The sequence below is a fragment of the Mytilus edulis genome, chromosome 10, assembly GCF_963676685.1.
Source record: "Mytilus edulis chromosome 10, xbMytEdul2.2, whole genome shotgun sequence".
NCBI classification, from domain to species: Eukaryota; Metazoa; Mollusca; class Bivalvia; order Mytilida; family Mytilidae; genus Mytilus; species Mytilus edulis.
The window spans coordinates 19,336,963-19,349,485 of record NC_092353.1 but is presented as its reverse complement, the minus strand read 5'-3'; the positions used below and the strand labels follow the sequence as shown (position 1 = coordinate 19,349,485).

Here is a 12,523-nt window from a genome sequence, read left to right as displayed (position 1 = left end):
CTGATATTTACTTAAATTCTTTCATATTCTCAAAAGCCATGCTGTGTTGGTATTTGGATACATTGCTTCTTTGTCCTGTATAAGTTTACTGTCAAACGATTATAACGTAGATCCAAAAACTACGCAGTTCAGGGGAGGATCTATCAAAAGGAGGGGGTCCCAACCCAGGATAAAAAGGGGTTCCTCTTATTGTTCCCATTCAAATGCATTGATCGCAAAAAAAAGGGGGTTCAAACCCCGGACCCCCCTTTTATTTGTAAAGTTATACAGAAAAGTTTATGAAATATTGCATCGAAAGACATGTTAACTAAAGCAAAGAGTATTATTTGTTTTACCTCAATACTTCACTTAACATTATTTTCAATATTATTGTGGTAAGTGTAAGAATGTCCATCTTCATATTTTGAACAGATACAAAAAATGAGGCAAACCTGTCGTGCATGCAACTTTAATTCGTCTTAATGCATTTATCATTTGGCCACGCGTTCAAAAATACGCATTCGAGTTGTTACATCAATTACCTGTAACATTGTGAGTTTTAGTGGATTGAAACGATGAATTAAGAGGTAATTGGTCTTGGACATTACATTACTTGGTCAAATTTCAGTCTCTGAAAAAAAACACATCATCATATAGATAGCCGGATTGAAATTTTGTACGCCAGACGCGCGTTTCGATTAAAAAAATCATCAGTGATCTCTAATAAATAAAACTTGAAAAGGCCAAATAGTGAAATTATTAAACGTTCTAATATCATCTTATTTTCTATAACGTAAGCATTTTTTAAACATTCACAAGATTGCTTAAGACAGTTAATTAACCACATTTTTCTGTAGTTTTAAAAATTATGCAATCTTTCCCTCAAAAATGTCACCACTTAATAAAGACAAACTAATTCTAATATAATTCTACTTTTTCTATAGCTTTGACAATTGTACTCGATTCCTTAAAAACCTCTCCAATTCGTTACTCTTTGCGACTTAAGTATAATCTTTAAGTGGTAAATCAGATTATTGCGAAACTTGATAGAAATGTGAATTTTACATAATCGTTCCCAGAGATTGTAATGAACCAGTCATTCATCAAAATCATTAGTTATTACAGTAATTAACTTAAAATCGGCTTAACATTAGAGGCTTACAGATTTCCCGGATTAAGATGTTAAGTGAAATGTTTTACAACCGCCTTGAAATGGTGTACAGACTACAATAAGCAGCCTACATTAAGTACATATAGGTGTGTACGATTTTGTATGTAATGTTTTTACAACGGTCAGCAAAACGTAGACGATCAAGGACCTTTTACCACCTTGCCAAGCCTAAACACTAATCCCGAAATATCTGAACTTTTCTATGAGTCAAAAGGCAAATAGTTAACAAATATTTCCAAAGCCATTTGTCCTTCAGCATAAAAAAATAAAAATATGACGTTCGGGTTTGTAGAATGTTAATGTTCAGTGATATGAAAAATTTAGGTTTAAATATTGTATTTAAAATATAAGAATTGCTTTATTTGTCACGATGAACAATACAAGTAAGTATCTCTACAGGTTGTCCTGACTTTTGGACAGGAGTATACTTATCTACTACAAACTTATCCTCTCTAAAACTATTCACCTAATGGTAAAGAAACTACCACCTCCCCCATTATCGTATAGAAAACTAACTACTAGTATACCACGTAGTTAACAAGCACTAGAACGAATATTTATATAAAACACATACACGTATGGTAATGAGAGTCTGTTGAACATTTCTTCAGCTGCTTTAGTCTTTGAAAAAATCGTAACTTCATGTATGCACTGATGGCGAAAAAGAGGGGTTAATAATGGTGACACTTGCATTTTTGTCCCAATCTTGCAATATAATTCTTTCCTCTAGTTCTTTTAGTAGCATTGTTTTCACGACTTCGTACTGCTGTTCAGAAAGAGGTATCAATGGACACCGAATCCGGTCGCTCTGAATTTCAGCCTTTGAAGTAATCTTTAAGAGGAAAGTTAATTGAGGAAATTGTAAATCAAAATGCCAACGTATGGACGAAAAGCAAAATGGTTATACAAGAACTTCGACAACCTTTTTTTCCGAAACCATAAAATTTGTATACATCAATCAAGACAAAATTAAAAGAAAATATATTCGGTCCGTTTCGGGCTTGAAATTTTAATTTATAACAAAATTGTACTAATGACCAACCAGATGGCTGATGAGGAAGATGACCGGAAACGGTCATTACGATTCAAGTACAACTCTAAGTATATCGAAGAAAAATAAGTCATTTGATAAAACATGATAAAGATGGACTAAATATCTTGACAAATTTTCTAACAATCCATCATAAACGATTGTTATCGGAATCCAAATTGTTCCAAAGGACCATGGACTCTTAAGGGTATATGCATGCTTGAACATTTCTTCGCCGGTTGATAAGCCTTTGACTTGATAGACAAGGTCTTAGGTTTTCAATCGCTCAATTGTTTTAGTCCGGTTGGAAACGGGAGGTAGCATCAAACCCATCTTCGCTTTCATGCAGATCGGATGCCGGATCGTAACCATTTGCGATCGAAAATGAGGACTGAGGGATCAGTATGTAAAACCATGGAAGTATTATATTGACAATATAATACTACCATGGTCAAACATAAGACCGAAAGGAATAACATTTTGAAACACAAATTTGTACATGCATTATTTGAATATTTTGAATTTCGATATGACAGGCACGTGCACTTGGAAAATTTGATATGATGCATAATAAACTACGAAATTCTTTTTACAGTGAAATATATATATTATTTGCTTACTGCATTGTATGCACTGCAAATTAAAGTTTAAGATATGTAAGTTATCGTTTTTAAAAAATACTATAGAAGCAAGAATTCAACATCCTTGCAAATGTACTGATTATTTTCATAGAACATCTATAAATATGAATCCATTTTTAACCACACGAAAACATCATTACCTTTATTCTTATCCTTCCATTTGACTTAAGTTGGATTTGTCATCTAGGTAACGTAAAGTAAAATCAATCAATCATTTAGTCATTTCTGTTTGAATGTGTTTTAATACATGTCTGCAGCATTTCGATAATGATAATAGGCAAAAGAGTGTGTTGCACAAATTTTAGTACTTAAAATAGCTGTTATTCAGTTCGCAAATACTCGCGATGCAGTCGTTAAAGTTATGAGTATAGTAAAATCACCGATCTTAATTTATAAGATTGACACTAGTATGTATATTTTAGATAACAAAACACTTTACTACGAGTCAGTTATAAAATAATCTACCCTTAACCTGTAGACGTCTCAATATACTAAAAACATGCACCACAAGTGCAGTATATTTGACATTCAATTCAATCTGAACAATAATCTATAAGGTTTTATTCAGACATTGGTTGGTGTATTGGCGATATATCTCCGATTTACAGCATACATTTAGATTTTTGTACGTTTAGTCTTGGTGCCAAGATGAAGCTCCATTCTTTATGTCATTGTAAAGTTTTCAGCTTTCTTTCTGTTCCGGTTTTTCTTTTGTTTTAAGATTTTATTTGACACAGATACATGTGCAACAAGAGGTCAAGTAGAACCCTCAAGTTTGTAACAGACTTTGCGATATATAATTGTAAGAACTAGCTTATAGATGAAGTCTGTATAGTGACATAATATAGTTGCCTATATCCACGCCATTTGAAGTTGGGCGGATAAATATCTACAGTTTCTTATTTTCCTATCATTTGTTTACCACACTCAAGAGACATGTGGGTGTATTCTCTACAGGGTATTTTTATTTATGTTGAAAAGTTGAATAGTGTACGAATATCAAGAATAGTCAGTTCTCCTGTTGTTCAACTTCAAAATATATGATAATCAAAAGAAGCCACCAAACAAATATCACTATAGCAAGTCAACCAACTTCAGACATATTGCGTTGGGATAATGTGATTCAGACAAATTGCGTTGGGATAATGTGATTCAGACAAATTGCGTTGGGATAATGTGATTCATTCAAAAACTATCACAGTGACGGAAGAACGAGTTCGTGTGACTGGTTGACAGATTAATTGTTGTAATGTCCAGTGGTCAGTATTTCATACTTCTTCAATTCTTCAAGAGGAGCCATTGTTCTACATTAGAACTATCCTGTGAAGTATTTCAAATTACTACTAACAAAATCATGTGACAGACAAGACGTTCTGATCATGTTTATGTGGTTTGACGAAAGAAGCATTATCATTGGCATGATTGGATTGAACTTGGAGTCAAAGTTGTAATCTGGTATGGTGCAAGACAAAATAACTGTTGTGAAGGAGTTATTAATTTCTAGTTCTTGAGTGGAGGGTCGTCTCATTAGAAATCAATACCACATTCTCTTTTTGTAATATTCATGTTTATAAATAAACAAAAACAAGTAATCAATGTTCAATCTGATTTTATTACATCTCTGTACTAAATCAGAATTGTAAAAATTCACGGCAGAAAGAAACAACATTCATCTCAATCCCGTGACCATTCCATTCATTCATTCTGTGTTACCTATCACCCCTCCATCACTGGTACTAACAACCTAATAAGTACATAAGTACTCAACATTCTATTTTTACACTCCAGTATAGTACATTATTACACAAACAGTGACTTAAACAAACGAAAATAGACCATGTTATGAAGAAACAATGGTCCCGAAAAATTTAAAGTTTGAAATTTAAACTTTTTGCACTTTACAAAAATTTGGTCCTTTTACATGATTTCAACATTTTATTTTGTTTTCTCAAAATTTTATGTGTAATCTTGGACCAAATTATAGTGTATAAGGGCACTCTAATTTTCTCTCACAAGTCACTAGTTATAGTCTATAAATAAGCCACGCTGGATTATAACTCATTTTCTCATTTTATTAAATAACAAATTTCATTCATCAGTTTTACACATGATTCATAAAGTAGTTTGGTACATTTATCACAGTTATTTTATTTTACTTAATGAAAGACTATCTCCTATTGCCTTTGTTTAGGTTCTAATACTGCCCTAACCTTTAAGATTATCAGATCTTGTCCAATTTATGAGATGCCTATAGGTACAAAAAAGTACCCACACTGCCCTATTTAAAATCACAAAATATGACATTTTATCTGACAATCTCTTGAATCAGAAGTTTGCAAAAATAAAAAAAAATAAGATATTCAGACAAATTAAAATCATACATTTTGTACAAATTGTTATCACATGCAAAATAAATTAAGTATCCTTGAAAGTTTATCTCTGACAGAGGTAGAAAAAGCATTATTTTAACACAACTTATTTATTTTCAGAGAAGTACTCTATTCAGAGGTAGATATTCTATTAATCTACCACAAACTGTTCAAACTAGAAAAAATATGGTCCCTGTTTTCTTTTAAAATAACATGAATAAAAGTGACAAAAAAGACATTATATCTCCTTAAAACATAAAGAAATATGAATACCCTTCATAAATGACTGTTACATTTTTATAACAATGGCACTGAATGCAATTTGAGAATTTATTCCAGAGACATATTCATTTTAGAAAGAATAAATAAATAAAAAATATCATTTCAACTTGGTTGAAATATTTTTAACTTAATATATGATTTTTGAACACATTAGTAATTTGTGACTAAAGCACACTAAAAGATGATTTTATAATAAATAATGATACTTTCTACTCTACATTCGTTATTTAAGGTATTATTTTAACCCTCTTTCTTTGTTTTGCTTACTAGGGGCAGATAACCCCTTGGTCTTTTACCACAATCCAGCAATGACATGCATCAGTTATTTATTCCAAATTCAAACCAATAATTTGATAGCACTATTACAATTTGGAATAAAACTTAAACATCAATCACTACAATTCATGTGAAAAAATATATATAAAAATTTTCTTTTCATTTTGTGCATATTTTGAAAACTCAGCACCATTTCGTTTAAATGAACATGGAGTGTTTATGTCTGATGAGGATGCATTTTGAACATTTAAGTGGATTGTGACAAACACTTGTACATATCTTCAACATAATAAATGGGTTTAACAAATAATAAACAGCATTAACAATAAAAACATCAACAATTACACCCTTTCCTACATATCAGAGAAAGTTGACAATTCACCGACTGAAACCGAAATATATTAAAGTTTTGAACACATATGACTCTAATTTCAGCGGGTATATCGTCCTTTGCTAACTAACACCTGAATTCTTTGAACAGCAACACTCTGTCGGATATGGCAAAGGGGGACCGAAACACTATACATAAAAATCTCTCATAAAAAGTTTAAATGCAGCAGACTTGGCAGCGTTTGGATTAATAAATTTTAGAGTCCGAACTCTCAGAAAACAATATCCTGAACATCTGTGGGTGTTGTTGGTTGGCCTTCTATATGGTCTCTATTTGAATGATAGTCTGTTTTTGATGAATTTGTTTCTTGCATGTTGTTGTCAACGTTCGATAAATTTGATGCTAATGTTTGTTCTATCTGCTCTTGACACGATCGTAAACAGTCCTGAAAAAATAAGAGAACAAAAATTCAACAAATTGAATTACGCTGACACTAATAAAAGTATAAATAATTATTCAAAGTTTTAATTAGAGGCGACTTCATGTTGTTTTAGAACTACCACCCGATTTTATCATCCCAGTGTCACTCAGACAATGTCATGGGAATCCAAATTTGATTAAATCCGCTCTAGATAAGAAGCAATAGGGGGCACACTCCGTAAAACAAAATACCTTTATCACACCTATTGTCCAATACAATTTAATTAATCAAGTAATTTAGAAAGAGGCTTTATATTGTACAGGTGTTAAATAGTATATTGTAAAGACTAATATTTGCTACAAATAAATTCCAAGCCGTGTCCACTGACCCAAGCCGATCATAAAACACGTTACGGCTAATCCCCAGATATCCGATAATCCTAAATTTACTTAATAAATTATAAACCTAAAATAGGTAAAATGCTTACAATATCTATTCCTAAAATTTGATGCAGGTTTCCCAATAATTTATGACTTGAAGATTTTAACAGTCCATGTGCTGCTGCTCCAAGACTTCCGGCGGCTATCATTGATGGAGGATACATCATAAACTTACAGTCTGAAAGAGAATAAAAATCATAAATATTTGGAAGGCAGCTGGTATATAGTATAGGAAATGAAATCGGATTCTAAATCTACTCTGCAAACAGTTTTGTTTTATTTAGAAAACAGTTGCCGAGATTTAAACTTTTACTGATGAACAAACTTCATTATTTTACATGATTCGATTGCAATTACTGCTCTAGTACTAAAATTATATAAGCGTTTAAAACGTGTCATTGAATTCCTAAAACTGAGATAAACTCAATGCTGATATATAATGATAGTTACCTTTTGAACATAAGGCAATAAATATCTGTGCATGTCTTTTTATTGAATTTCGGAGGTCCGTTTCCATTGGTATCCGACTTAAAATTTGTTCCAAGAAGTCGTGAGGTGTGATGGCTGACAAGTCCCATTTCAATTTGTTCAATACTAATAATTCCATTGTCTGAAAAAAAGAGAAATATAATAAGGAAACTTCATCACTAAACAATAAAAATAATTCGGTATGCGTGTTATGTCTGTGGAATGTTGTTTAGTTGTCTGTAATATACATATTACCTTGAGGCCAAATGATAGTTAATCTAAGGTGAAAATCACGTAATTCTTTCATTCGTCAGAATTTCATTTTAATAAACTACACAAAACTATTTAACTTCGCTTATCTATCTTCGACAATGAATTTTTATGACGTCAATTATTTTAACTTTATTCTAAAAATCGTACAACTACTATCTAAAGTTGATTTTTTTGTTGTGAAAAGGGGGGGGGGGGGGGGGGGTAACGAATTTGAATCATAAAAATTCCACTTGAATATTTTTAAATGATCGAAATTGCTGTATTGACATTTTTGTGAAAACCTTTAATTTTCTTACTGGGGTACCAATCAGGTGAAATATACTCGTAAACCAGATCTCAAAAGTCGTATCGATCTCTGATAAATGTTGGTAATAAGATAAATGAATTATAGAACCTATACATACCATTAAATCTTCTAGTGTGACAGAATTATCTGTATACACAACCAATTTCTCAGCCGTTAATGGATTTGTCTCTTTTAATTTTGATGCCAGAAACATTGAAACTGCTCCTAAAAGTTGAAGTCTTGTTCTTGGAATATCTACCACTGACATAAAACGATCTATATAGTTCATTGCTAAAGGAAATACTTCTTCTTCACACTGTTGTTCTTCACATACCTGAAGCAAAATTTAAAAAAAAAATCAATAAGCTTTCCATTTTTTTTTCAAAACTAAAAAGATATCGTTCAATTGTGTAGCTTTAGTTTCAAAAGTGGTTAACAAGCATGTCCAGTGAACAACATTACACTGTTTAAGGTTCTCAATATCTGATTTAACATCAAGATCGAAAAATATTAACTTATATCAAATGTTATGATATTAGTAATGAATAATATATAAAATAAGATGCTCTTTTACTATTTTAGTTTTCACAATGTTATTTATATTATTAGTAATAAGTAAAGGGCGGCTGATTACAGTTTCATTTTTGGAACAGACCCAGAGTTGATCAAGGTTGCCGACGATTGAATACGCTTCTTCCTGGATATGTATGATTCAATGAGTGAAATAAAATAAAAATGATAAAATAATTCAAGAAAAATTCAGATTGGATGAAGTCGACCCATATGCGTAACTTATACACTGCGCAGAATCAAATATCTAAACCTTTGTCACCGATTTAGAACAACTTACATGCATGCAGAAAATATTGAAAAAAATCAAATAAAATAGAAAAACATAACTTTTTCAGCGGAAACGTATTGAAAAGTGACCGGTGCAAGTGATAGGTATAAAATTGCAATTTTGAATGAATTAAAATCAAAAGAAATCCGACTTCAAACGACAATATTGCATATACAAGGCTCATAAAGTAACCTATAAAAGTTGACACAGAAAATTTATATGTAAAGTTATTGTTACATCCAATTCACTCGAATTTTGTACCAATCTGTTCAGGAATCTTAACGCCAGGTTATGGAAGGATTTTTGTTTACCAAAGACCAGTAGATGCAGAGTTATTGGGTGAAGAATGGAAGGGGTGTATAAAAAATATTGAAAACCGCCATTTTGTTACCGACATTCCTGAAAACCGGCTTTCCCAGCGTTAAATAAAGACATTATATTAGAATTTATTTACTTTAAGGAACATTTAGTGTGATATGAACGTTAATTAAACAATAATGTAAATTTCAATTATTGCTTTGCATGCATTTTTGACCATTTTTTTGACGACGTGTCAGCTGCACACCTCGTGTTGCATAATGAACAATGAATGAACTTTATTATAAATGATTTTAAAAATATTGTAAACAAGTAGATAATTACCTCTAACATCCATTCTGCAACCATTTTCCTCATGTATGGTTTAATGTCTGATTGAACACATTTAAAATAACTTGCTGATGGCTGATATTTATCTTCTGTAGCAAGTAAATTGTGCAAAACTCTGTCATCTTTTAACAGTACTGGATCTTCGTACGCTCTTTTTAAAGATTCAGCCTCACAACACATCAAATCCATTATTATTGCAAATAAATTTTGTAAGTTACAATTAATAATGATATCGAACACAAACGCACAGATAAATAAATAAGTAAATAAATAATATCCTCCGGATGAAATGAACAAGTGACACAATGTATTTATATGACTTTCGTTTGGCCGAATGCTGCACTGACTGTTATCTTTGAACTTCCAACAATGAATGAATGAGTTGGTGTGTCCTTCTCTCTTATATGCTCCAAGGTGCTCAACGGCCAACAATCTGATAGTCTAGGGAGCTGTGATTATATACCACCCCCGGTCACACTGTGAAATCCTATTCATTTACTCAACTATGTAGCACTTGTCACTCATATACGCATGCGTGAAATTGATACCTTGGGAGATTTTAACACAAAGAATTACAATTAGTCTGACTTTGCATCAGTTTTGTAAAATTATGAGACAATTCATATTGCATCAAAATTTTAATTAAGCTTTTGACAATTAAGAATTAATACAATACAATTATTAGACGTAAATAAAGCAAAATTAAACTTTCTTACTTGACATGCATATTCAGAAGTGGGTAGGCCAATCTCGTGATTGACAGATACCTTTGGAACAAAGAAAATGTAAGTCAGTTTGAGATTATAGGCATCGTGGATATGACAGACTCGATTCTTTTGAACAAAAAAGAGATAAATAAACCTAAAAGCCTTCCAAAAGTTTATTATTTGTTGACAAATATAGCAGGAAAAAAAATGAAAAAAACATGGTAGAGGCATAGATGAAGTTAAGACTGATAAGAAAGTATAAATTTATACATTTATTTATTGAAAATAAATATTAATATTTAGAAAAAAATTACAATTAATAAATTAATTGAAGGATAGGACAGAAAACATTTAATATTGAAGAAATAAAATTAAATGAAAATTAAAAAATATAAGGTTACCTAGCTAAATTTCTATTATTAGAAACTAGATTAGGTCGAAAAAAAATCAATACACCTATAAATTCCATACAGAAAACGAAGAAAGCTACCTGAATTCTTGACGATATTTTATTGGGTGTCCAGATCAACTTGTCACGCCCTCCCGCATTCGCGTGCCGGTATTATTTTTTTACTACTTACGATTATGCAAGATTAGAAGAAATTGACAGTATAATGATATTATCTGTTTTTCCTTTTACATAAGCCTTAGGATAGATCAACTGTTAAGAAATTAATTAATTGGTCGTATGCAAATATAATTGAATCCCGTATAAACAGCATAATAGAAATGATAAAATGCGTTTCAATAATTAATAATAGAAATGTGATAAGTGATAATTGAAGTGCAAGAGAAAAAAAAGAAAAAACTACGATGAACACTAAAAAAAAATCAAAAGAAAAAAATTATAAATTACCGAATACCTTTATTAATCAAAGTTGTGTTGAACCATTAGACAGTTACGAAAATACCCGCATAGAGATGATAGATAGTTTAATCATTTCAATTTTTGAATTCTTGATTGGAAAAAATACCAAGAATAGACCGACGGTTAACCTACCATGTAGAATAGCAGCATCTTCTTTAGAATGTCAAGGGTAAACAAAACATAGTTTAAATTCTACTCAATTGATTTAAATATGAAGCTTCTTTATTTTGTATAACCAACTTTTAATACTCCTAAATATATTCATCAGTCTCTTTTTGTTGTCATTTATCACAACTGAAAATAAGTTTTCCTATTTCATATATTCTCTACTTGTGATTTCATCCTTATTACCTTTACATACTCAAACATCATTAGAAATTTACATTTTTGTTACGTTTTTGAATAGAATTTAGAGATATAACATACATTAATATGTTAGATGTACGCAAAAGAGTCCATTTACAATGAATTTTCATTATTTGTTAAGTGAACTTCCATCGGTATGTCTATGCACAGCATAAGGGAGACAAATCCTACTGGATTTGTAAAATGTTGCCAGGCAACAGTTATTTACCTTGATAAACAAACACGATTGAATTTGGTACTTTCAATATGAAAAGGAAACATGACTTTGCACTTGTACTTAAAAAAAATGACACAAGTTCCAAATTTAGAGCAATTCTTTTGTCAAAAGTTACTCAACCTATTTAGTAGTAGTCCAATAATATATCAAAATATTGGTAAATTTGAGGCATATTAATTACGACTGAATAACTGTTGTTGTTATTATTGTTATTATTTTTAATTTGCTCCGTGACAATCGTTTTAAACAAGGGCACTCAATCCGTTTCAATTTAAATCCCCCGCAATGCATTTTTTTTTATTGAATTTAAAAAAAGAACGTAATTTGATTACTAGGTTTTTGTTAAACATTTATATTTAGTGACAAGAAAAGACAAGATCCATTATTCAGTTACAATATCTCTTAATCTTCAAATAGGAAGACATATTTTTCTCGCTTGACCAACTTTCCAGTTTTATTTATAGATTGGCCAAGCAGTTCCATTAAATTTATAAATTTTGTTTTGTTTTTCATTCTTTACCACGACAAAGTCTAAGTAAACTTTTGTAATATTTCTATCTGAAAACGGTACATTTGTAAGCTTAGAAATGAAAAAAATATATATATATTTGTTCTGTGCGACTCAAGTCAATCTATAAAGACGCAAATTAGTGTTACGAGATACAGACCCAAGGGCTTTGTCTTTATTGGAAAAAATTTCAGCCATATTTTAAAACTCAGAATAACGAAGGTACTTTTTTTTATATTTGGTTGTTCCAAAATATTATAGTACGTAATAATGAATATGTCCTATTATTTACATTTTAGTACCCTCACTTTTTCTGTTCTGTTTAGCCAGTCGTCACTTCGTCTTTCTGTCATCTGGACATTTGCATTCTTTGCTCCTCTTTTTCAACAACCCTTGTTGAA

General features: G+C 31.1%; 1 protein-coding gene across 1 annotated transcript; it reads right to left on the bottom strand.

Moving 5' to 3' along the window:
* Positions 1-4,413: 4,413 nt before the first annotated feature.
* LOC139490564 (G1/S-specific cyclin-D2-like) lies at positions 4,414-9,994 on the bottom strand. Its single transcript, XM_071277410.1, has 5 exons — positions 9,451-9,994; positions 8,086-8,301; positions 7,391-7,550; positions 6,988-7,118; positions 4,414-6,524 (listed from the first exon to the last, which is right to left on the bottom strand). The coding sequence occupies exons 1-5, from the start codon at positions 9,643-9,645 to the stop codon at positions 6,351-6,353; spliced, it is 876 nt and encodes a 291-aa protein (XP_071133511.1). The 5' UTR covers positions 9,646-9,994; the 3' UTR covers positions 4,414-6,350.
* Positions 9,995-12,523: the final 2,529 nt, after the last annotated feature.

What these genes read in the sequence shown, in the direction of transcription:
- LOC139490564 (XM_071277410.1), bottom strand. Translation starts at nt 9,645, where the DNA reads ATGGATTTGATGTGTTGTGAGGCTGAATCTTTAAAAAGAGCGTACGAA. An exon ending in TCACACTAGAAGATTTAATG is followed by an intron (nt 7,551 to 8,085) that starts GTATGTATAGGT and finishes TCTTTTTTTCAG; the next exon opens with ACAATGGAATTATTAGTATT. An exon ending in TATTGCCTTATGTTCAAAAG is followed by an intron (nt 7,119 to 7,390) that starts GTAACTATCATT and finishes ATTCTCTTTCAG; the next exon opens with ACTGTAAGTTTATGATGTAT.